This window comes from Cetorhinus maximus, chromosome 5 (genome assembly GCF_964194155.1).
Source record: "Cetorhinus maximus chromosome 5, sCetMax3.hap1.1, whole genome shotgun sequence".
NCBI classification, from domain to species: Eukaryota; Metazoa; Chordata; class Chondrichthyes; order Lamniformes; family Cetorhinidae; genus Cetorhinus; species Cetorhinus maximus.
Window position 1 is genome coordinate 116,509,886 of NC_135883.1, and position 26,729 is coordinate 116,536,614.

The following is a 26,729-nucleotide window of genomic DNA, read 5'->3' on the forward strand; positions in this document are numbered from 1 at the left end:
ATGTTGTTTAGGTGGTCGTACTTGAAAAGATCGAGGTTCTGGGCACATGCTGATGATTTCTGCTGGAATCCATGTGCCTTCAGTTGGGTATTGTACCCGAGCTTTCTGTCTGATGTTCAGGTTGGGTAATTCATTCACCACTTGCCAGGCATGGGACCCTTTCATCTTTCCCTGTTTTTCAATCAAGGCATCATGTACTTCTGGGAGTACTGACGCATTATGACTGGGGAGGGTTTTCTGCACTGCACTCATCTACCGAATAGCAATTCCTCTTTGGTTCCACAGGGCACTGAAGAGTGTACATTCAGAATGGATAAGCCTGTTTGGTTCGAATTGTGCCTCTCCGCCTCTGGGCTGATTATCTGCGTTGCAGAATTAGGTGATCTTCTCCTAGTATAAGCACAGGATTTCTGATGGTGCTCCCTGTAGTTTCTGGTGTTTGTCATTGTCTTGACAATGCTATGAATGCTGACCAAGGACAGGTGCTTGCACACTGGTAGGCCTGCGATTGATCACTGGACCTGTAGTGCCCACAATATAAAATTTCTGGGGTGACCATGGTGAGCTTTTGCAGCAACTCTTGAGTGTAATGGATCCGGGGGCTGGCATCTCTTGAGTCATTCTACATGGTGGCATTAGTTGGTCAAATCGTCACTGGCCACTTCTGTGGGTACATGCATTTCAGTGTGCAAAGTGGAAGGATGTTTGCACCTGCACCTGTATCCAGTTTTGCATATAGGTTATGCTGACCCTGCATCTGTGGGCATATATTCTGCACAGTGGCAACGGCTTCTGTTGGTACCACTGTGCCAATGCATTCTTTGATCACCGTGCTGAATGTCACCTTTGCTGATCTCAAAGAAAGCTGCTCACCAAAACTCTAGCAGTCTCTGAAGTGCAGATTTCCCCTTTCATGATGTTAATTTTAATCTAGGGCCAAGTCAAGGGGATCTCTGGGCATCCAGCAGCAGTGAGGTCATCAAGCAGAGTATACAGCCACCACCAGCAAACCAGAAGTAGAATACACTGATCATCCTTCGCTGTTTCTAAATTTTGCAGAGACCAAAATAAAGATTGGGACATGTATATTAGAAACAGAAATATCATGTTCATTGAAAAGTACATACCTTTCATTTATGTTAAAAAAAACTATGGAATTATTTTATCATAATGGTAAAGCAAATCGTATGAAACTTTTAAGGGAGATTTGAATAGATATTTGAAGTGGTGAATGATTGAAAGGCCTTGGCTCATATTTTGTTTGTAATGATGGCAAAACTGTCAGCAGTCGTCATCGTTACAACTGAAACTGACAGAAACTGCTGCCCATTTAAACACGGAGGCCCAGAAGTTGGTGTCATTGATTACCTGTTCCTCCACAAGGTGCACTATCAAAGGCCCCACAGTTGGCAACCTTTTAGAAATTATTGAACTAACAAGAACTGCTCTTTTTGCTGTTAAAAATCCCCCCCAAAAATTACACCTTGTTAATAAAGTGTAACTGTGGTTTTTAATAGTGTACTAAGTCATAACTACTGCTGAAGTACCTCTCTGGCCCTGGAAAACTAATATTATATTTTAATTACCGAGGCTATAGCATGTCTTGTGTGGTGAAAAGGCAAAATTATCAGAGCTTTATTTGGAAAAAGGCATATTTTTGTTCAGTTACTAGAAAAAAATGCCTGCGCAAACAGGCATTTGAGCTCATGCACTGTGGGAACAGATTCATGATTTAGTTTACTTTATTTCCTTCTCTCTACACGTTCACCACGTTCTATGGAAAGCAGTGGAAAGTTAATTCTCATCATCTTTCCTCTTCTAAGTTTGAGTCTGCGTCCCCTTATCTGGAATTAGTGGCAATGTCAATCAGATTATTATATGACCTCTAATTTTGTTATCTGCAAACTTAGACAGCTTTTTTTCTGCACCAACCTCCACATCATCTATATATACTAAAAACAGGAATATTCATAGCACTAATCACCGTAGTACCATGGCAACCCGTTTCCATTCACAACCACCCTTTACTTTCTTTGGTTTAATCAAATTTCAGTGCATCTCAGAAGCTTCCCACCTATTTCTGTGCTTTCCTACTTAGTGGTTTCATTTCTGTATTGTACCGTTTCAAAAACATTGCTGAAATCAGAGTACGTTTAAAAAAAAAATGGCAGACAGGTAAAGACTAGTTGGTGCAACTGAGAATTAGGGCCTCCATTGCTTTCTACCCATTAATAACCATGCAATCTCATGAGGGAGACAAAACAACCGAGTAAAAACCCTGGGCCAATTCAGAGGGGGAAATGATCCAGGAAGTTCGTTTCTAACTCACAAAGGTAATTGGAACAATTTCCAAGAGACCAGTGGCCATGAGATACAAAGCCTAATGGCCCAAGCTGCAATATTGGCCGCAGTAAGGAACTCGTCCAGTTCCTGTGCAGAAAGCCCATCTTCTGCGCAAAAAGAAAAAAACTTGCTGATATCTAACCTGGTTCGATACTTGTGTAACTTATAGACATTGACCACCTCACCACCACACTCCCAACCTTTTTCCAAACCTCCCTCACCCATCTCATTCAAAATAGCCCATTTGCAGGGAGAAGAATCTAATCCTTCATTATTTTAAACACTTCCATCAAATGTCCTTGCAGTTTATATTTTTCTATGTTTAAAAAGCACCAGCTCCCTAAGTAAGCCAATTGTGGTTAGCTAATAGCCCTTAGGCGAGCTATAGGGCTAGGGGCCTCTATATCACTCACAAAGTGACGATCAAATCAAGCCTGGTCAAAGTACCCTATAGAACGCCCAACAAAGGTCTTATACAAGGATAATGATGATACTCTCCTAGTTTTTCCTATATCTTGCTGATCATGAACCGTAATAGATTCATGTACTCTCTCAGCTAGGTCCCTTTCCCACTCAGCACTCTGACGCTCTGAGTGGGTGTACACATGCTTGATGTTAGTGATCTGCATGTGAGTAGAGCTAAGTTAAAGGACATCTGCCACCTGCAGGCCTATTCCCAAATTGCATTGAAAAGATATATTGTATGTGAAGCATTTCTGGTGTTAGGAATTCTTCCTCGAAGAATTTCAGTAAATTTGTTAGGCTGATTCTCTCTTGGTATAACATACCTATTAAGGTACATCATTTCCCTTTTTTCAAGGTGTCTCTTATACTTTACGCACAAAATGTCAGCTATGGCATTGGGGGGTCAAGAACAGATTAATTAACCCTGGCATCACTAAGAACCCAACCTGTGCTCATTGTGCAATGGGTGGCATCAATTAGCAGAACCCAGGTACTGCACATAATCCCCATCATCCAGTTCCTCGACTGGGTGCAATTCCACATACTTGGTCACATGACCCAGGCAGGAGATTTGCAAGTATGCTTACATAAAATATATTGCAAGCATGCTTAATTTCCTTTTTAGCCTGAGGATTTAATTGACTTTAAGATAATAACCAAGCTGTGGCTCAGTTGGTAGCACTCTCACCTCTGAGTCATAAGGTTGTGGGTTCAAGTCCCATTTCAGGACTTGGATCACAAAAATCAAGGCTGACACTTCAGTGCTCTAATTAGGGAGTGCTGTATTGTCAGAGGTGCAGCCTTATTTCAGATGAGATATTAAACTGAGGCCCCATTTGCTCTTTCAGATGGATGTAAAAGATCCCATGACACTACTTTGAAGAAGAGCCAGGGGAGTTATCCCTGGTGTCCTGGCTCGTATTTATCCCTCAGCCAACATCACAAATTCAGATTACCTGGTCATTAAAGTGCTGTTTGTGAACAAATTGGTTTCTGCGTTTTCTACATTGCAACAATGGCTAAACTTCAAAAGTACTTAATTGGCTGTAAAGTGCATTGGGTCATCATTTGGTCATGAAAGGTGCTACTTAAGCAAGTCTTTCTTTTACACTCAAATTTTATTAACCCTGCATAAATTTGTTTGGGTATTAGTCAAATGTCTGACATGGAGACACAGCACCATGTTTGAGAGTCTTGAAACTAAGCTACTGAAAAATCCAAAGAGGTAAAGGTTCTGTTGGCCTCATATGGAATGCATACTTTTTCCCCCACCACCCCATAAGGACACACTCCATTTGCCCACGTCCAGAGAGCTTGGGTATGGGTTTTTAAAGTCAAGGCTTACACATTTCCAAGTGTGTGCAGGCATATTGAATAAAAATGTAACCAGCTAAAACTGTGTAGCTTACTAATGCAAAGCATTAGTATGTTTCTTGCTCCTTGTCCAATCAGGACCATTATATTTAATGGACCATTGATTTGCAGTGTTACTTGATGAATCCAAACCCCTTGTGACTGCTCTAAGCCTCCCATTCAATTAATGAAATAGACAAGTTGGTTTTGGTTCTGGGATTTTGAGATCTAAGTGGTGGAAGAAGTGTATACGCAGGCTGAAGCATAAAAGACAAAAGATGAGACCGGTCCAGGAGAACAACTGCTGAAGATGCAGCACTGATCAGGCTTTGTTGAATCTTACATGGCAAATGGACTCTGACGCTTCTGTTTATACATCTTTTTCTAAGACCAACAATTTGGAGGCAGTTCAGATGCTGGTCATGAGAAGATCTTGTACATTGGTCTGTTGTAGTACTGTGCCTTCATGTACAGTAGTTGCAAAGTAAAATTAATTATGTTCTGGAATAGTATAGACCTGCCACAGAGGATTGACTTAGTTTCGAACTATGGCTGTCAGGTGCATCGACATGAAGCCAGCCAGATGTGATGTGTTTAGCAAGACAAAATGGTGTTAATTCTTGGGGTGCAGGATACATCGAACAGGTTTTCCCCTGGGTCAGTTGGGATTGTCCAGACACCAAGCGCAGAGGAAAACTGTCCAAGAAGGGGTGCGTGGCTATTTTTAATCTACCTGAATTTCATTAATTGATGTAAAATTGGCACATGATATTCCCCAACCATTTTCCTTTATACATTACACCCAGGAGATCCAGTGGGACAGGAAAATCTGCCCCTATACATATATAACTTGTTAAGTTTTGGGAAACTAAGAAATATATTCTACCTGTTTTCTTAATTCACAGGGTTCCGAAGAACCAAAGCTCAAATCCGAGCACATCAGCACACTTGTTATTAGTTTGCGAGAGTTTGTGAGATCAACTGATCGCAAAATCATCTCAGCCACCCTTTCTAGGCTGAAGCTGGAGTTGGATTTTGATAATCATGCCATTAACCAGATTCAGATGGTGCTCTTTGGTTTCCAAGAAGCTGTAAGTTCTCATTTATTTATTTTAATATGAAATCATTTCTTGAGGAGGTCCCTGTGTCTGCTGGCTGTGAGGGTCCTGTATGAAGTGAGTTTGGACTGTTTCAGCCTAGTTACTGGTGAATATGCGTCTACTAAACTGCTTCATATGTGACACTCTTAGTCAGAGGCTCCAGGATGGCTCATGTAAAAAGTGACCAATCACGCAGTGTGGAACTGATGCTGCTTTTCGAGATCAGAGCCTGAGGCATATTGCTGATGCAAGGTAGAATAACACTCTACATTGCACCTTGGTCCACCTCAATTGAAATTCAATTTTACCTAATGAAAAGTATTCCACTTCCGAGCAATAACATTTGTGACTTAAATAAAAACATCAAGCGCTGGTACAACTCAGCAGGTCTGGCAGCATCTGCAGAGAGAGAAACAGAGCTAATGGAATACTCCGAAGAAGAGTCATATTAAATTTGAAACATTAACTCTGTTTCTCTCTCCACAGATGCTGCCAGACCTATTGAGCTTTTCCAGCACTTCATTTTTATTTCAGGTCACCAGCGTCTACAGAATTTTGATTTTATTTCTGTTCATGACCTTGATGTGAAAAAACATGTCCCATCTCATGCGAGGCCCAGCTCTCCCTCCTACGCCCGCCCGCATAGGTAGCGCTCAGCGCTGCCGCTCACGATCCATGCAGGGCGGGCCTTAATTGGTCGGCTTCCTGACCTCCTGCACCTGCCAAGCCCACCCGGCAAGGGAAAAATTCTGGCCATAGTTCCAAGTCAGGATGGTATGTGGCTTGGAGAGGAACTTACAGGTGGTGGTGTTCCCAGGCACCTGTTGCCCTTGTCCTCCTAGGTGGTAGAGGTTGTGGGTTTGGAAGTGCTATTGAAGGAGTCTTGATGAGTTGCTGCAGTGCATATTCTGTATAGTACACGCTGCTGCCACTGTGCATCAAGAGAGATGGGCCGGGAGCTGTTCTAACATGTGGTCAAATTAGATATTAATAATGGTAATGTGTCATCCGCCGGTTTCCTGTCACTAATACTGCAGCATTGTTGGGTGTCTGAAACAACACTACTGGATGTCTGGTGTCCAGCAATGTTCATCTAGTGGGGCAGAAGAGGAGGTTAAAATTAAGGGACCTCATTACCCAGTGCACACGTTCAAGGGATGTTTTATTACACGAGGTAAGGCAAATAATCATGGGGAAAAAGATTCCTCAGCTTTGGCCATCCGCCACGGTACAGCTCCCGGCCATCTCTCGAGACCCCCGTTACCATCCAAAATGAATGTCTGTCAATTTGCGAATCTGACAGTAAATAATTACAGTTTAAAGCCACCTAGTGGTTGCACACTGTAAGGTAGAAATTTGGTCGAACTAGTAAGGAACAAAGACTGAATAGAAGTGACTTCCATCAATGTTATTCTGTGAACATCTAACACATTCATGTCAAGAAGTTCAATGCCATCTGGGACAAAGCAGCCCACTTGGTTAGCACTCCATCCACCAACCTAAACATACACTTCTCCACCACAAATGCAGCAAGATCTGCAGCCAAGATAAAAGCAAAATACTGCAGTTGCTGGAACTCTGAAATTAAAACAGAGTTAACTCTGTTTCTCTCTCCACAGATGCTGCCAGACCTGCTGAGTTTTTCCAGCATTTTCTATTTTTAAGACCTGCAGCCATTATTCCTGCTAAACCTCCTGCCTCCCCCTGAGGCTGGTCACCTCCAGTGGTACAAAATCAGCACAGAGAGCCCACCAATGACATCTAAATGAGCCCGAATCCAGGGTTATTGCTCACTGGGATTGTTGCTACCGATCCAGCATGAATTCCACTAATCAGAAAATCCAGCCCAAAAAGTTCAGGGTTACATTATGCAGGAGTCTTCCAGTGTGGAAGATTAATCTCCTGGACACAGCCACTAGCAGCTAGATTGAAAGTTAAAGTTTCTTGTTTCCTTGCCTGCTAAGCACGTTCCATCTCTCTGTGAAAATACTGATCCAACCCCCAATTCCCATCCCCTCACCCCACCATGCTTCATTCTTGCGCAGTTATGGCTGGTGCGTTTTGAAGGTTTATAGTGGTGCCTCACAACCAGTCACTGTTTCCCAATACTTGGATACGTAGAAAGTGGAAAGAGGGGCAGCAAATCTCAACAAGGAGTCCTGGGTTTATTTGGAATATGATCCCAACCATGTGACAGGAATCATCTGAGTATCAGCTCCTTTTATAGGGACAGCAGGGAGAGAGAGGAGTGGACAAGGATCTGAGAAATGGCAATCAAGACCTATCCCCAAACATTGCAGATGTATAATACTGAGTGAACATCTTGTGTAAATGTGTGTGTGTGTGTGTATGTATGTGTATGCATGTCACAGTCACATTTAGTGAAATAAATTTAATCTGACTTTGAACTTTTTTTAAGGAGCCAGTGGTATTCAAAATGAATTTTTCCTTCATTCAATCACCACATAGAAATGAATTGGCCATTGTCCAGATTGAGGAAAATACCTATTAGGACATTGTCCTTAAAGAGTTCAGTGGCATGAAGTGAGATTGATCCATGAAAAGCAGATGATCTTATTGAGCCTAATGGCTTTTCCCTTTTTCCAAATACCACGTTTCAGCAAGTTCAGGTTTTTTGGGGAACTTGTGTTTCCTAATAACCTGCAGAAATCCTAAGAAAGGTATGATACAGCTTATCTTTAGGTATCTGTTCCATACAACATGTAAACTGAACACAGATAAAAGCAAAGCTGTAATCTTGCATCAAATCAGATAGAGATTTGAGACAGTGAACTGCATATGTTGAGTTAAAACTGTATTCAAAGATGAAGAAAGACGGCCATTGGCAGCGCAGCTTGTGAACACATTTAATCTAACATTTTCATTAATCTAACTGGCCTAAATGCGTGTCAGATCTGTTTTGTTGCACATTCTGTATCAAAACACAAGGGTAAGTTGTTCTTGCATGATAGAATTAAGTGCTCTGATGTATTCTCAGCTTGGTAAGCATATTTGCAGATGTAATGTTTTACACTTTCATGCCTATTCTGAAGTTAATTGCTTAATTTAAAAAGTAAATGAACACAACATCTGTTGTGCAAACCATTAAGATTTCCTCTTCATTTAAATAGGTTTAAACTAACTACAGATCTTCAGGAGGCCCCCATGATTTGAGCGTTACCAAAAGATTCCATACATGATATATGTTTAACCTCTGCGGCTAGCATAATTCAGTTCAATTTTTAAATGCTTTGCAGGATCCTTGTAGCCTCAGTCAGCTCCACTGTTTCTTTTGGGGGAAATGGTTGTGCAATAACACAATAAAAGTGGAGCTCATGTCAAGCAGCATTTCCCCCTTGTGTGATTTTGTGCTTGTTTACGCTAATTTTCACAAAGGTAGCGGTGTTATTATGTAGATTTTTTAAAAAATCAAATGATGAAAAATTCAAAAGCAGAAAATGCTGGAAATGCACAATGGCATTCAGCATCTGAAGGAAAATTAAAAATATAATATTGGGGAATCCAGCTCTGGTGAAGTGTTGCATTGAAAATGTGAACATTTATTCTTTTGGGCACTGATTAACTTTGCTTCATTTTCTCTTTGTGTTTCAGTATTAAAATAGAGCTGTTTTATACACTTTTGCAACACTTAAAAGGAAACTTCACACTGACATTTAATATTGTGATGTAAAAGTGCTATGCACAAAATACATGAAGAATCTGTATATCTTCTAAGCATTTTGATCTTTTTATTGCATGGCTGCATAGGCTCAATTTTGGCTATCTATGCTTTCCTGTAAAAAGCTAAAGGATTCAGAGCAAATATGGACAAAAACTCATATTTTACTTTTGACACTAGGTAAATAAAGTCCTGAGAACCCATAATATTAAACCTCACTGGATGTTTGCTTTGGATAACATCATTCGCAAGGCTGTGCAGACGGCTATTACCATTCTTGTACCTGGTGAGTCATTGCTGTTCCAGCAGGTGTCTGGTTACTTAAGAATTCCACAGTTTCAAGCATCAGTAATTGTACTCTTATGAATTAATCTAATTGATGATTCCAGTAGTACCAGATGGTATAACAAAGAATCTACTAAAGTGCTGTTTTGCGTCCATGTTGTTTTTTTTTAAAAATGCCTCATGTACAGAATCAAAAAAGTTAATAAAACAAAAGCATTATTTATTTTAATAGTGATTAATACATTTTCATTGGTGCTTTTCTTTAAAATTGACTATATGATAGAAGTGTTGAGCAGAGCTTTCAACTTCTGAGGGGTTCTAAGTTGAGCAATTTTGGATTGGATACTTGTTATACACCTGCTCAATTTCTCTATCATCTTTTGGATGAAAAGGTTGTGTAATAATACAGTAAAAATGGAGCTCTTGTCAGGCTGCATAAGTTGAAAGTTTTGATGATTGAGCATGTTGGACCATCATGAAATGCTTAGATTTAGGCCTGTATCACTGGAAAGAAGCTGAAGAGGCCAAGAGATTTCCCAAAGGAAAAATAACCTAAGACTACAACTATACATTTCAATCTTCCCTGATAATTGAATTCTGAATTCTGGCACAATCTATTTAAATCTTTTTTGCACTTCTCCACTGCTTCTATATCCTCTTTTCTAATATGGATACCAGAACTGTGCACAGTGCACTATGTATTTATCCCTGATTGGCCTACTTTGTTGGGGGATGTGGGGCATCACAGCACAAAAGCTGGCACAAAGAACTAATAGACAATTAAGTTTAAATTGATTATTCGATATATAGTTAATAACAAATATGTTCTAGTTGTTTTCAGAAGAAACTTCCTTGAGTCTTTTTTTGCTGTAACTTCAGCAGAAGATCACCTCAAAACCCAAAGCGATGTGCAAAAGGAGTTTCTACCAAAGCTGCACTGGCTGGTCAGCAGAATTCCTGAGGAAATTTCTGACCTTTATTTTTATCCCCAAGTTTTGAGAGAAGTTATCCTTATAATATTTATTATGAATGTCAAGAGATATTACGCTATAAATTGAAAATGCTGATTAATAAGCCAGTGCTTTAATATAATATAATATAACACATACATAAAGCTTTCCATATTATTTCAATTGGCATAAAGAAATTATAACTGAATATACAATTAGACAATGAAATTGTATAAGCCCAAAACTAATTTTAGCCTAATTTGAAATTCAGCAGCCTCTTCTGGTCGGCGAGCAGGGGGGCGGGGCCTGCTCGCCGACACGGGGTGACGTCGGGCATGTGTCCCAACGTCACCCCGTGTCATTTAGATTTTCAGTTCAGCAGGTGTGCAGCCAGATTGGCTGTGTGCCCGCCAAACTGTCAAAGGCCTATTAAGGCCATTAAAAAAGTAATTTAAATGATTAATGGACCTGCCCGTCCAGCCTTAAGGTTGGCGGGCAGATGAAGAGCCCAGGCAGCCTTCAGAAAAAACGTGAAACCTCATCCATGGGTGTTAAAATTTGTATAAAATGTTTAAGGAAAAGAAATTGACATGTCCCAGCTCATGTGACAGCGTCACATGAGGGGACATGTCAGGACTATTTTTTCTGCCTTTAATGAAAGTTTGAATCTTGAGCCGATTTCCCTGAGAAAACACTTTGCCTCAGAGAGATCTGTGCGCTCTTTTGTGCTCATTCCCAGGTCAGGGAATCCCCCGCCCCCGCCCGCACAGGGAGTGCATAGCGCTTCTGGGCAGACGTCACGCTGGGTGGGCCTTAATTGGCCCACCAACGTAAAATGGTGCTGCGCCCCCAACTGGGGGTGCCGATCGGGAACTCACCCACTCCTGCACAGCCACCACCACCACCCCCCTGATGGGGGGAAAACGCTGCCCCATTTATTTTTTTAAAAAATCTATAGACCTTCTACTTTCAGGCAGAACTGTAATAGGTTGACACAGTATGCTGTCCTTGTCTTCCTATAGAACTGAGACCACATTTCAGCCTTGCCTCTGGGAGTGATGCTGCAGACCAAGAAGAAGCAGATGATGAGGATGGTGATGATGAAGATCACAATGAGCCATCTCACTCTCAAACTCGACGGCCGACTGCTTTGAATGAGGACCCGATACCAACCTCGGGTGTAAGCACCCTTAGTTCAACACTGTCCCATGACTCCCAATACGTACACAGGACCCTGAGCATGCAATTGGGAAGGCTTAAATTAGAAACCAGCAGGTAAATCTTAATATCTCAAATGTATTAATAAACTGTATTTTTATTAAGTTTGATCTGATTTGATTTGCATACTTGTATATCATGTTACTTGCACATCTTCAGATGCCATTTAAACAAAAAAGGCAATATCCTTAACAGCAAATACTTGAATAGTCACAATCTTGCTACAATTTTTCAGTAAAATACAGTAGTGCAATGGAGATCTGGGGGTGTGCAACATGTTTAATATGCCTGCATTAAGGGGGTGGAATTTACAAGTTGGCATCATCATGGGAAGCTAGCGAATCAGACAGTTGTGCATGGGAATTATCTTCCCTGATTCACAGCTGTACAAACTTCCCAGGGGAGAATTTTCTCCCCACCAGGGGGGCTGAGCAGGCGTGCAGACGATGGCCGCCTGCGACTGGCTACGTGCCGCCATTTTGCTTGGGCAGGCCAATTAAGGCCCACCCAGCGTGAAGCGCACCCGGAAGCTGGTTGGACAGGGTGGAGGAGGGAGAGTTGGGGCCTGCGTGCGAAAGAGCACAGAAATCTCCCTGAGACACAGAGGTGCCTCAGGGAAATTGAGGAAAGTCATACAAATGTGATAAATAAAAAAATTAAATTATTCAGACATTGTCACATGAGGTGGGACATGTTTATCAATTTACTTGAAACAGCTTATTAAATTAATAAAGCCTTCATGAAACCTCATCCCGCCCATGAATCTCCTTAAGGTTGGACAGGCAGCCCTGACAAGTGCCTCAATTAGTTGATTAATGGCCTTAATGGGCCTTCGACAATTCAGCAAGCGTGCAACCGACTTCACTGCGCAAGCCAAATGGGAGATTCAGCCCCCAGTTACTGTTTTGAATGGCGAGGAAAATAGGAGGCCTACAGATGAGGTAAATTGACCTGCATGCCCTATTGCCCAGCCTTCCCTGCCATTCAGCCCATACTTGGTGCTGGCAGCACTAACTTATAGGGCAGAATCTTCGGCTCGGCGAGTGGGGGCGGGGCCTGCTCGCCAAGGCGTAAAATGATGCGTGGTGATGTCGGGCGTGTGTCCCAACATCACCACGCGTCATTCAGATTTTCAGTTCAGCGGGCGCGCATCTGAGTCAGCTGCATGCCCGCCGAACTGTCAAAGGGCTATTAAGGCCAGTTAACTATCAATTGAAACAATTAACTGAGCTGCCCGTCCAACCTTAAGGTTGGCGGGCAGGCGAAGAGCCCAGGCGGCCTTTGCATTTAGCATGAAACCTCATATACGGGCAGGATGAGGTTTCATGAAGGTTTTTAAAGTCGTGTAAAAATTTTTAATAAAGTTAATAGAAATGTCCCAGCTCATGTGACAGTTTCACATGAGGGGACGTGTCTTAAAAAAAATTTTTTCCCTTTATTAAATTTTTTTGAACTTAAATTAATCTCCCTGAGGCAGCTCTGTGCCTCGGATATTTCTGCGCTCATTTGCGCGAAAGAGCGCAGGCCCCAACCCAGGCAACCCCCCTACCCCACCCACACAGGGATTGCTCAGCGCTTCCGGGCGCGCGTCATGCTCGGCGGGCCTTAATTGGCCCGCCCATGTAAAATGGCGGTGCCCAGCTGATCGCAGGCAGTGATCAGCTGCACACATGCTCGTGCCCGCTCCTGCCCAACCCAACAAAATTCTCCCCATAAAATTTATCATAGTGCATTGTAGAAGGCTATTTGGCCCATTGTGTCTGTGCCAGCTTTTTGATAGTGGTGTCCAATTAGTATCATTCCCCTGCTCTTTTTCTATTGCCCTGTAGGATTTTTCCCTTTGAGTTTTTATCCAGTTCCCTTTTGATAGTTACTATTGAATCTGCTTCCACCTCTCTTTCATGTAGTGCTTTCCAGATTACAACAACTCAACATTTAAAAATGTTTTCCTTATGTCGCATCTTTGCCAAAAGCCTTAAATCTGTGTCCTCTCGTCACTGACCCTTCTGTCACTAGAAACAGTTTCTCTTTATTTACTCTATGAAACCAAGGTAATTGACCCCTCAGCAAGGAGAAACAAGTATTTCCTGTCTACCTAGCTAGGCCCCTCAATTTTGTCCACCTCATTTAGGTCACCCTCAGCCTTCACTGTTCTAAGAAAAACAACCTAGCCTATCCAGTCTTTTCTCATAGCTGCAATTTTCAAGCCCTGGCAAATTTCTTTTGTAAATCTCCTCTTTACTCTCTCCAGAGCAACTATGTCCTTCCTGTAATGTGGTGACTAGAACAGTACACAAAATTCCAGCTGTGGCCTAACCAGCGTTTTATATAGTTCAAGCACTACATCCCTGCTTTTGTATTCTATACCTTGCCGAATTAAAAAAAAAAGCATTCCATTTGATTTCTTTGCCACCTTCAGGGACCTGTGGACATGCACTCCAAAGTCTCTCACTCCCTCTAGCCCTCTCAAAACCCTCCCGTTTATTGAGTATTCCCTTGCTTCGTTTGCCCTCCCCAAGTGCATTACCTCCCACTTTTCCAAATTGAATTCCATTTACCATTTTTCCACCCACTCAACCAAGCCATTGATATCATTCTGGAGTCGACAGCTGTCTTCTTCACTATCAACTACATGGCCAACTTTTGTATCATCTGCAAATTTCCCAATCATGCCTCCCACATTTGAGTCCAAGTCACTAATATATACCACAAACAACAAGAGCCCCAACACGGAGCCCTGTGGAACGCCACTGGAAACTGCTTTCCATTTGCCAAAACATTCATCGACTATTACCCTTTGTTTCCTGTCACTGAGCCAATTTTAGATCCAGCCTGCCACCTTCCCCTGTATCCAATGGGATCTCACTTTCCTGTCCAGGTCTGCCACGTGAGACCTTGTCAAATGCCTTACTAAAATCTATGTAGACGAGATCCACTGCACTGCCTTCATTAATCCTCCTAGTTACTTCGTCAAAAAATTTGATTGGGTTAGTAAGACACGATCTTCCCCTAACAGAACCATGCTGACTATCCCTGATCAACCTGTGTCTTTCGAAGTGACAGTTTATCCTGTGTCTCAGAATTGATTCCAATAATTTTCCCACCATTGAAGTCAAACTGACCAGCCTATAATTTTCTGACCTATCCCTCGCACCCTTTTTTAAATAATGGTACAACATTCACAGAATCACAGTGCAGAAGAGGCCCTTCGGCCCATCGAGTCTGCACTGACACATGAGAAACACCTGACCTACCTACCTAATCCCATTTGCCAGCACTTGGCCCATAGCCTTGAATGTTATGACGCGCCAAATGCTCATCCAGGTACTTTTTAAAGGATGTGAGGCAACCCGCATCCACCACCCTCCCAGGCAGTGCATTCCAGACCGTCACCACCCTCTGGGTAAAAAAGATTTTCCTTACATCCCCCCCTAAACCTCCTGCCCCTCACCTTGAACTTATTCCCCCTTGTGACTGACCCTTCAACTAAGGGGAACAGCCGCTCCCTATCCACCCTGTCCATGCCCCTCATAATCTTGTACACCTTGATCAGGTCGCCCCTCAGTCTTCTCTGCTCCAACGAAAACAACCCTAAGTCTATCCAACCTCTCTTCATAACTTAAATGTTTCACCCCAGGCAACATCCTGGTGAATGCACGCCCTCCAGTGCAATCACATCCTTCCTATACTGTGGTGACCATAACTGCACACAGTACTCCAGCTGTGCTATACAACTCCAACATGACCTCCCTACTTTTGTAATCTATGCCTCGATTGATGAAGGCAAGTGTCCCATATGCCTTTTTCACCACCCCACTAACATGCCCCTCAACCTTCAGAGATCTATGGTCACACACGCCAAGGTCCCTTTGTTCCTCAGAACTTCCTAGTGCCATGCTGTTCATTGAATACTTCCTCGTCAAATTAATCCTTCCAAAGTGTATCACCTCAGACTTTTCAGGGTTAAATTCCATCTGCCACTTATCTGCCCATTTGACTATCCCGTCTATATCTTCCTGTAGCCCAAGATACTCAGCCTCACTGTTAACCACCCGGCCAATCTTTGTGTCATCCACAAACTTACTAATCCTACCCCCCACATAGTCATCAATGTCGTTTATATAAATGACAAATAATAGGGGACCGAGCACAGATCCCTGTGGTCGCCACTGGACACTGGCTTCCATTCACTAAAGCATCCTTCTGTCATCACCCTCTGTCTCCTACAACTAAGCCAATTTTGAATCCACCTTATCAAATTACCCTGTATCCCATGTGCATTTGCCTTATAAGTCTCCCATGTGGGACCTTGTCAAAGGCTTTGCTGAAATCCATATAAACTACATCAACAGCACTACCCTCATCTACACACCTGGTCACCTCCTCAAAAAATTCAATCAAATCTGTTAGGCATGACCTCCCTCTGACAAAGCCATGCTGACTATCCCTGATCAAACCTTGCCTCTCCAAGTGGAGATAGATACTCTCCTTCAGAACTTTCTCCAGTAGTTTCCCTACCACTGACGTGAGACTCACTGGCCTGTAGTTCCCTGGCTTATCTCTACAACCCTTCTTAAATAACGGAACCACATTAGCTGTTCTCCAGTTCTCTGGCACCTCCCCAGTGGCCAGAGAGGAATTAAAAATTCCGGTTAGAGCCCGTGCAATCTCCTCCCTTAGCAGTCTGGGACACAAATCATCCAGACCTGGAGATTTGTCCACTTTTAAGCCTGCCAACACCTCCAATACCTTGCCACTCCCTATATCAATTTGCTTAAGAATCTCGCAGTCTCTCTCCCCGAGTTCAATACCTTCATCCTCATTCTCTTGGGTGAAGACGGACGTGAAGTATTCATTCAACACTCTAGCGATGTCCTCTGGCTCCACCCATAGATTGCCCCCTTGGTCCCTAATGGGCCCGACTCTTTCTCTGGTTATCCTCTTCCCATTGATGTACTTATAGAATATCTTGGGATTTTCCCTACTTTTATCAGCCAGAGCTTTCTCATATCCCCTCTTTGCTCTCCTAATTGCTTTCTTAAGCTCCACCCTGCACTGTCTGTACTCCACTAATGCCTCTGCTGATTTGCTTCCCTTGTACCTGCTAAAAGCCTCTCATTTCCTTCTCATCGTAACCTGAATATCTCTGGTCATCCATGGTTTTCTGGGCTTGTTACTGCTTACTATCACCCTAGAGGGAACATGTTGAACCTGTACCCTCCCCATTTCCTTTTTGAACACCCCCCACTGTTCCTCTGTAGATTTCCCCACAAGTAACTGTTCCTAGTCAACCTTGGCCAGATCCTGCCTTATTTTTCTAAAATCCACTCTCCCCCAATCCAAAACATTTTTTTGCAACTTGTCGATTTCTTTGTCCATAACAAACTTAAACTGTACCATGTTGTGGTCGCTATTGCTAAAATGCTCACCCACCACCACCTCAGCCATCTGTCCGGCTTCATTCCCCAGAATTAGGTCCAGCAATGCACCGTCCCTTGTTGGACCCTCTACATATTGACCTAAAAAGTTTTCCTGTACACTTTTCAAGAAATCCACTCCATCCAAGCCCTTAACCCTATGTCTATCCCAATTAATGTTGGGAAAGTTGAAATCACCTAATATAATTACCCTATTGTTATTGTTTTTACACACCTCCACAAATTGTGCACATATTTGCTCCTCAATTTCCCGCTGGCTATCCGGGGGTCTATAGTAAACACCTAATAATGCGGTTGCCCCTTTTTTATTCCTAAGCTCTTCCCACAAAGCTTCATTCGATGCCCCCTCCAAGATATCATCTCTCCTTAACTAATAATGCAACACCTCCTCTCTTACCCCCTCCCCTGTCTCGCCTGAAGATTCTATATCCCGGAATGTTGAGCTGCCAATCCTGCCATTCCCTCAACCACATCTCAGTGGCTACTATATCACAATTCCACGTATCAATCCTCACCCTTAACTCATCCGTTTTACCTTTACTACTCCTGGCATTAAAGTAGAGGCCATCTAGCCTTGCCTTACTCCCTTGAAGCTTATTGCAGCTGTACTCCCTCTGATTTGATTGTTTTACTGTATTATGATGTGTCCCTATTCTGCTAATATTCTGAGTCCTCTCCCCCTGCAGAATTAGTTTAAACTCCTCCCAACAGCACTAGCAAACCTGCCTGTAAGGATGTTAGTCCCGCTCTGGTTCAGATGTAGACCGTCCCGCATGTACAGGTCCCACCTTCCCCAGAAACGGTCCCAGTGATCCAGGAATCTAAAACCCTCCTTCCTGCACCAACTCTTAAGCCACGTATTCATCTGCACTATTCTCCTATTTCTGAGCTCGCTAGCACATGGCACTGGGAGTAATCCAGAGATTACAACCCGAGAGGTCTTGCTTTTTAGTCTACTGCCTAACTCCCTGAATTCTTGATGCAAGACCTCATCCCTCTTTCTACCTATGTCATTGGTACCAACATGTACCATGACCTCTGCCTTATCACCCTCCCCCTTCAGGACGCCCTGCAGCCATTCAGTGACATCCTGGACCCTGGCACCAGGGAGGCAACATACCATCCTAGAGTCATATTGATGGCCACAGTAGCGCCTATCTGTTCCCCTGACTATTGCTCTTCCTCCCCTCCTGTACAGACAGGCTGCTTGTGGTGCCAGAAGCTTGGCTCTCTCCACACTCCCTGGAGGAACCAGCGCCCTCATCAACTTCCAAAATAGAATACTGATTTGCAAGCGGGACCCCAGGGGACTCCTGAACTACCTGCCTGTTTCTCTTGGACTGCCTGGTGGTCACCCATTCCCTTCCTTCCTCAAGTTCCTTCATCTGCGATGTGACCACCTCTCTAAACGTGCTATCCACGATGCTCTCAGACTCGCGGATGCTCCACAGTGTCCCCAGCCGCCGTTCCAGCTCTGAAACCCGAGCTTCCAGGAGCTGCAGCTGGACACACTTCCTGCATACATGCTGGTCCCGGGCACTGAAAATGTCCCCTGCTTCCCACATGGAGCACAAGGAGCACACCACGGCTTTGAGCTCTCCTGCCATGACTTATCCTTTTAAAATAAACCTTTTAAGTCAATTACTCTAGGGCCCTTCTTTCCTGATCCTCGTTACTGTAGAATATACAAACTGTAAACCACAAAAAGATCTTACACTATAAGCGATTAAAGTAATAAATACCTTACCCACTACTTACCAGTGATTCCTTTCCCTTGTAGCCCCTCCTGCTGCAGCACACTCTGAAGATTTAAGAAGTTGGATAGCAAGGAAAAAATGCAAAGAGCACCTCGTCCCCTATGCAGTTCATTTCCCGCTTTGCACCAAATTCCGAATACGCACTCTGGCTGTGCCCCACTCAGGATGTGCTCTCTCTCCTGTTCTTGTGCAAGCACACTGTAGCGTGCTTCTAGATAGTCCCTTTCTTAAATAGAGTTGAGTTGAATCACCACTAGTTAAGCTTCAAATAGTAATTAACACCTATTCAGGCCCTAATCAGGCTTCAGGTGATTGATAGTTAACTGTCGCACAGTCAGCTGAGTTCGCTACCTTACCAACCTTTTAACTAGATTACTGAACTTATAAAAATTAAAGAGAAAGACTTACCAGTTCTATTCCCGCTTTGCACCAAGTTCCGAATACCCACACTGGCTGTGCCCCACTCAGCATGTGCTCTCTCTCCTGTTCGTGTGCAAGCAGGTTCGAGGACCTCCAATCCTCTGGTACCTTGCCTGTATTTAGTGAGGATTGAAAAATGACCCTCGGAGCATCCGCTATTTCCTCCCTGGCTTCCTTTAACAGTCTGGGATACAATCTATCCGACCCTGATGATTTATCCACTTTCAAGGATGTCAGTCCCTCCAGTACTTCCTCTCTCACTATACTTATTGTATCCAATATTTCATAATCCTCCTCTTTAACTAGAATGTCTGCATCATCCTTCTCCTTAGTGAAGACAGAGACAAAGTACTCATTGAGAATCCTGCCCACATCTTCTGCATCAACCTACAAGTTACCATGTACATCTCTGATAGGCCCTACCCTTTCCTTAGTTGTTCTCTTGTTCTTAATGTACTGGCAATGTACAGGTTATTGGACCTGATTTTTAAAAAAATTTATAAACCTGTTACCAAAAGTACGATGGAGACCCTGCATATCTGAGATGAGAGGAATTACTGAACTCGAAGTGGAAGCTTTTCTCCAAATCTTGCAACAACCACACACTATTTTGAAATAAAAACTAGGCGCCGGAAAAACGCTGAAGGTCTGGCAGCATCTGTGGAGAGAGAAACAGAGTTAATGTTTCGAGTTCAATATGACTTCTTGGGAGCACACAGTTTTGATATTGTCAATGCAGAGGATAGGGAATTAAAAATAAATATTGCCTACTTGATTGGGTCATCTTCATTCTATTAATATAGTGTTCACACAACACATGCCCAGTTGTCCATCTGCAAAGGGGTTTTTTTTTGGATGGGACAGGGGAGGTCAATTGATAAATTGAAGATGATCGATTATTTAATTTAGGTCCAGGTCAAATGAACAACTGCAGTCACAGAGATCCTCAAGTTTTATGGCAGGAGTAGGAAACCATGAATGCAACTGCTTATTGAAATCACTATAATAACATTTAAATATGTGTGCTCAATATATGATTTACCCAAAATATATTACGATGAAAATGCACTGCCATGGACAGCAGGAGGTCATGTATCCTCCATTTTCCTTTAAAAGTATAATTTCAGCTCCAGTGTTGACCAGAACAAATCTGCACCAAGGTAGAACTGGTATTTTATGCACATGCAGTTTGTTGAGCCTTGCAAACCAGTGGAAAAGTTCAAGTGAAATGTGGATTTTCAAATTGTGATGAAAGGGAACTACATTTTATAAAGCGGTGTTAAAGATTTTATATTCATTTCTTTAGACTTTTAGAAGAGCTTATTCAGAAGGAAAAGGATCATCAAATTCTTCTTCATCAAGCAATTGAAGAAAAGGAGCACGAAATTAAATTGCTCAGATTGAAGTCACAATCAATAGGTAAACCTTGAGCAAGATGATCCACATCAAAGCATTTTTTGACTACACATGTTTTATTTGGAACAGGCTCTTTAACTTTTTAATCATTGGTTTTACACTGCTTTAAAAAGGGGCACCTGAAATACACACAACCCCAACTTGGAGTAAATGAAGGGCTTGGGGTTTGTATTAGGATCCCTTTCTTGAATTGGAAGGTGCTAAGGAGAAGAGGAGCCAGGCCTGTTTCACTTGGATTTCATCAGCAATTGCTGTGTCTAATCTGCTTCCACCAACAAAAAAGCAAAGTAGAAAGTATTTTTTAAGGATGATATGAAATGAGGGGAAGTAGAAGTGCTTAATGAATGATTGTATGGTTCTCCTGATGTTGATTGAAACTTGGCTCATGGGTGGCAACACCTTTATAACTTAGCAAAACCTCCCTACCTGGTTGCAGTTTTCACCTACGAACACAGCCCTTATTACTTAAGCCATTACTTTCCATGGAGCTGCTCCTTCTGCACCGCTAGAACTTCACCAGAAGTGTGGAAACACAATTTATATGTGTAGACACGACTTTGCTGCACTTCCAGTGGACCAGTTGCAAATGAGCAGCAGTGAGGAAATTCAACAACAACTTATATTTATATAACACCTTTAACGCAGTGAAACATCCTAAGGCGCTTCACAGGAGCATGATAGAACAAATTATGACAACAAGCCACATAAGGAGATATTAGGTCAAATGACCAAAAGCTTGGTCAAAGAGGTACATTCTAAGATAAAAGCAAAAAACTGTGGATGCTGGAAATCCAAAACAAAAATAAAAATACCTGGAAAAACTCAGCAGGTCTGGCAGCATCTGCGGAGAGGAACACAGTTAACGTTTCGAGTCCGTATGACTCTTCAACAGAACTAAGTAAAAATAGAAGAGAAGTAAAATATAAGCTGGTTTAAGGGAGGGTGGGACAAGTAGAGCTGGATAGAGGGCCAGTGATAGGTGGAGATAACCAAAAGATGTCATAGACAAAAGGACAAAGAGGTGTGAGGTTAACCGAGGTTTTCCACCCACGGTGGTTGACAGGGCCCTCAACCAGTCCGGCCCATCTCCCGCGCATCCACCCTCACACCTTCCTCTCCCTCCCAGAAACATGATAGGGTCCCCCTTGTCCTCACTTATCACCCCACCAGCCTCCGCATTCAAAGGATCATCCTCCGCCATTTCCGCCAACTCCAGCATGATGCCACCACCAAACACATCTTCCCTTCACCCCCCCTGGTGGCATTCCGCAGGGATCGTTCCCTCCGTGACACCCTGGTCCACTCCTCCATCACCCCCTACACCTCAACCCCCTCCCCCGGCACCTTCCCATGCAACCGCAGAAGGTGCAACACCAGCCTCTTTACTTCCCCTCTCCTCACCGTCCAAGGGCCCAAACACTCCTTTCAAGTGAAGCAGCATTTCACTTGCACTTCCCTCAATTTGGTCTACTGCATTCGTTGCTCCCAATGCGGTTTCCTCTACATTGGAGAGACCAAACGCAGACTGGGTGACCACTTTGCAGAACACCTCCGGTCTGTCCGCAAGCATTACCCAGACCTCCTTGTCGCTTGCCATTTCAACACTCCACCCTGCTCTCATGCCCACATGTCCGTCCTTGGCCTGCTGCATTGTTCCAGTGAAGCTCAACGCAAACTGGAGGAACAGCACCTCATCTTCCGACTAGGCACTTTACAGCCTTCTGGACTGAATATTGAGTTCAACAATTTTAGATCATGAACTTTCTCCTCCATCCCCACCACCTTTCCGATCCCCCCCTTTTTTTCCAATAATTTATATAGATCTCTCTTTTCCCACCTATTTCCAGTATTTTTAAATGTATTTCCATCCATTGTTTTATCTCTACCTTTTAGCCTTTTTTGATTCCTTCACCCCACCCCACCCCCACTAGGGCTATCTGTACCTTGCTTGTCCTGCTTTCTACCCTTAATTGGCACATTCCTTAGATAATATCACCACCTTCAACACCTCTTTGTCCTTTTGTCTGTGACATCTTTTGGCTATCTCCACCTATCACTGGCCCTCTATCCAGCTCTACTTGTCCCACCCTCCCTTAAACCAGCTTATATTTCACCTCTCTTCTATTTTTACTTAGTTCTGTTGAAGAGTCATACTGACTCGAAACGTTAACTGTGTTCCTCTCCGCAGATGCTGCCAGACCTGCTGAGTTTTTCCGGGTATTTTTATTTTTGTTTAGGTACATTCTAAGGACTGTCTTAAAGGAGAAAAACAAGGTAGAGAGATAGAAAGGTGTAGGAAGGATTTTCCAGAGCTTGGGGTCTAGGCAATGCCACAAATAGTGGAGCAATTAAAATTGGGGGTGCACAAGAAGCCAGAATCAATGAAGCGCTGATATCTTAGAGGGTTGTGGGGCTACAGGAGATTACAGAGATGGAGCCCAATTGCTAACCCAAGTTATTACTCCCTCTACTGCTCTGCACCTTCTCCTTTGAGCACCTCACCTTGTTTTGCCCCATCATCTCGCTTTTAAAATCCTCATTCATTCTGGTAGTACTATCTTCGGTTTGCTTTTCATCTTTTCATTGTACCTCTGTGCAAAAGTTTGGGGTATTTTCACTATGTTAAAGGTATTATATTAATGCGAGTTGCTATTGTTATACTACAGCCAAAATAGACGTTACAAAACAGGTCGTCATGCCAACCAAAACAATTGTTGACAATGCATTTTTTATTAAAATTGAACAAACAAAACTATGGCAGGGCTATAGGGACAGAGCAAGGGAGTAGGACTAATCGAATAGCTCTTTCAAAGAGCCAGCACAAACACAGTGAGTTGAACAACTATTGTTCCCTGTTGTCTATTTTTTTTTGTCATTTTTTGGGTTATCTCTTTCATACTTGTGCACCTAGTGAAAAGGATGATGCAGATATAGACATCAGGGTGGAGGGCTGTGAAATATTAGAGGAAATTAACAGAGGGAGGATGTACTAGTGGGTTTAGCGGCCTTAAAATTGATAAATCTGCAGGCCTGGATAAGATATATTCCCGGCTGTTGAGGGAGGCAAAGGAAGAGATATCAGGGGCTCTGGCAGTAATTTCCAAATCCTCTCTGGCCACAGGTGAGGTGCCAGAGGACTGGAGGATTGCTAAAATTGTCCCATTATTAAAAAATGAGGACGGGAGAGACCAGAAAATTACAGGCCAGTCAGTCTAACCTCCGTGGTGGGGAAGTTTCTAGAAAGAATTCTGAGGGACAGAATATATCAGCACTTGGAGGGACACGGATTAATCGGGGATAGTCGGCATGGATTTGTTAAGGGAAGGTTGTGTTTGACAGATTTGATCGAATTTTATGAGGAGGTAACCAGGAGTGTTGTTGAGGGATTTGATGTGGTCTACATGGATTTAACAAGGCTTTTGATAAGGTCCCTCATGGCAGACTGGTCAAGAAACTAAGAGCCCATGGGATCCAAGGCAAAGTGGCATGTTGGATCCAAAATTGGCTGAGAGGCAGGAAGCAGAGGGTGATGGTAGAGGGGTGTTTCTGTGACTGGAAGTCTGTTTCCAGTAGGGTTCCGCAAGGCTCGGTGCTGGGGCCCTTGCTGTTTGCGGTGTACATAAATGATTTGGACTTAAATGTAGGGGGTATGATCAAGAAATTTGTGGATGACACAAAAATTGGCAGGCTGGTAAACAGTGAGGAGGACAGCCGTAAATTGCAGGAGGATGTCAATGGACTGGTCAGGTGGGCAGAGCAGTAGCAAATGGAATGCAACCTGGAAAAGTGTGAGGTAATGCACTTGGGGATGGCTAACAAGGCAAGGGGTTACACTATGAATGGTAGGACCCTGGAAAGTACTGAAGATCAGAGGGACCTTGGTGTGCATATCCATAGATCTCTGAAGGTAACAAGGCAGGTAGATAAGGTGGTTAAGAAGGCATATAGGATACTTTCCTTTATTTGCTGAGGCATAAAATATAAGAGCAAGGAGGTTATGCTGGAACTGTATAACATGCTGGTTAGGCCACAACTGGAGTTCTGCGTGCAGTTCTGGTCAGCACATTATAGGAAGAATGTGATTGCACTGGAGAGGGTGCAAAGGAGATTTACCAGGATGCTGCCTGGGCTGGAGGGTCTGTCCTATGAGGAAAGATTGGATAGGCTGGGCTTGTTTTCCTTGGAGCAGCAAAGGTTGAGAGGGGACCTGATAGAGATGTATAAAATTGAGGGGCATAAGAAGGCACTTTTTCCATTAGTAGAGCGTTCATTAACCAGGGGACATAGATTTAAGGTATGAGGTAGAAGGCTAAGATGGGAGTTGAGGAGAAATTTTTTCACTCGGAGGGTGGTGGGAGCCTGGAACTCACTGCCTGAAAGAGTGGTTGAATCAGAAACTCTTGTAACATTTAAGAAGCATTTAGATATTCACTTGCATTGCCATGGCCCTCCAGGGCTATGGGCCAAGTGCTTGAAAATGGGATTAGTGTAGTCAGATTTTTGTTGACTGGTGCGGACATGATGGGCTGAATAGCCTCCTTCTGTGCTGTAAACACCTTTGATTCTATAAGTCTATAAAGGTTTTTTTTTTTTGCATTTAGACCTCCATTCTTCGTTCTTGAAGATTTAAAGAGCATTTTTTTTCAACTGAAGTTGCTGAATTTTCCCCCAGGAGCACAAAGTCAGAAAGTTTATATTACTGACCATTGCTGCAGTATGGTTCCACAGTCTGAGCTGCCATTCAATATCTTGCCCAAATAGTATTCATATTTGAGCATTCTAAGTTGGCAGCCTATTGTACCTTGGGAGAGTACACCACAACCAAACTTTACTGTATCCTCACTTGGCATCCACACATCATCTTCCATATGTTGTCATCTGGCATCCACACATCATTTTCCATATGTTTTTTTTGGTGTGATAGTCCTCTTTTGCTGCTGTTTGTTTATTTTGTCTGCTTAAATGAATATTCGAGTAACTTGTTGTTTCAAACTGAAATTGTAATCTATTTTATTTATATTATCATAGATTCAATTTTTAGTTTAGTAAAGATGCACTGTGGGAACCAGTGGTCCATCTGGTGCTCTCTGGCAAAATGTAGTGGGAAAAATTAGGACAGATCCCCACTTTCCCTGTTTTATACTGGGCAGCCTTGCCACCAAACAAGGACAGTGGCGTAAGAAGGGCCTAACTGGAGATGCAAGCCTGGTTTGTGGCCTTGGTTACTGAGAATATGATAATAGTATTGTTTTTAAAGCTTCTCTTCAAAGGTAAATGATAGGCACGCTACAAGTTTCCTTCAGGGAAAGGCCCCAGGACCTGAAGCTCTGGGTTCTTCTGGTAGGCAGGCAACTGAGATGCACGCCTACGTTCTTTATTAGAGCCAGCACCAGAGGTCATTTATGGGTGGATCCCAGATTCTAATTTGGGATGAACTGCCACAAATTTTCAGAGCCTAATTACCATGTTCCATAAAATAGCCAAAAACAGTGAACTCATTCAACATTTTACAAATTTAAATAAAAAACGTCTGTACTTTTTAACTTGGCAATGCTGTAAAGCATTTCAGGAAGTAACTGCACAGATGGAGTTCAATGTTGTTAAGATTTTATACAGTGTAATTTTAATAGTGTAATTTTTTTCTTTTTAAATCTTATTCAAAGTGGGTGTTTCTGGATCCAGCCGAAGTTAGCATTCATTCAACTAAAGTAAGCTTTTATCTTCTTATGTATTTCTGTTCACTTCATTCCAATATTAACTAAATTCCTGTTTATTTTCAATTTTCCTAATAGACCAACCTATTCTGACTGTGTGTCACCATGATTCTTCTCCAGTGAACACCGGAGACCCTGAACTTATTGACTGGTTGAGGGAACATGGAGCCGATGAAGATACAATAGATAGGGTAAGAAAGAATGTACAGTGTTAATGTACATGTCATCTTCTGGTCACCTGTTTTATGTAATACACCATTCATCTGTACATGCAACAGAGGTAACTTGAGCTTTTGCCAATAGTGTAATTGGGGCGATATCAGATTTGCTGCATGTCGTACAGCTCTGCAGATTTTCCTTTACATTCACTTCAATGGCTGCTACAGTGGGTGCAGAATATCCCTCAGGTGTCCTTATCTGATATTATGGAGCATCACACCTCAACTGAAAATGTTTTAACCGCCAGCCCCTGCATCATCTCTATTTTGTTTGCTTGAGATGCTGAATTGCTAAGACACTCATACACATGCAGCACTGCACACAAGAACACGTGCAGCACTGCACACAGGAACAACTAATGCTGGGCAAGTA

The 26,729-nt window shown here is 42.9% G+C and overlaps 1 protein-coding gene across 3 annotated transcripts in view; it reads left to right on the plus strand.

The window, feature by feature from the left end:
- map3k5 (mitogen-activated protein kinase kinase kinase 5) overlaps nt 1-26,729 on the plus strand; it is a 189,076-nt gene that overhangs the window by 157,081 nt on the left and 5,266 nt on the right. For all 3 annotated transcript variants that reach the window (XM_078542337.1, XM_078542338.1, XM_078542339.1), the window contains 5 exons: nt 5,067-5,252; nt 9,121-9,226; nt 11,198-11,450; nt 20,315-20,427; nt 26,217-26,329. In XM_078542337.1, the coding sequence (XP_078398463.1) occupies nt 5,067-5,252; nt 9,121-9,226; nt 11,198-11,450; nt 20,315-20,427; nt 26,217-26,329 (771 nt within the window). The remainder of the gene's footprint in view (nt 1-5,066; nt 5,253-9,120; nt 9,227-11,197; nt 11,451-20,314; nt 20,428-26,216; nt 26,330-26,729) is intronic.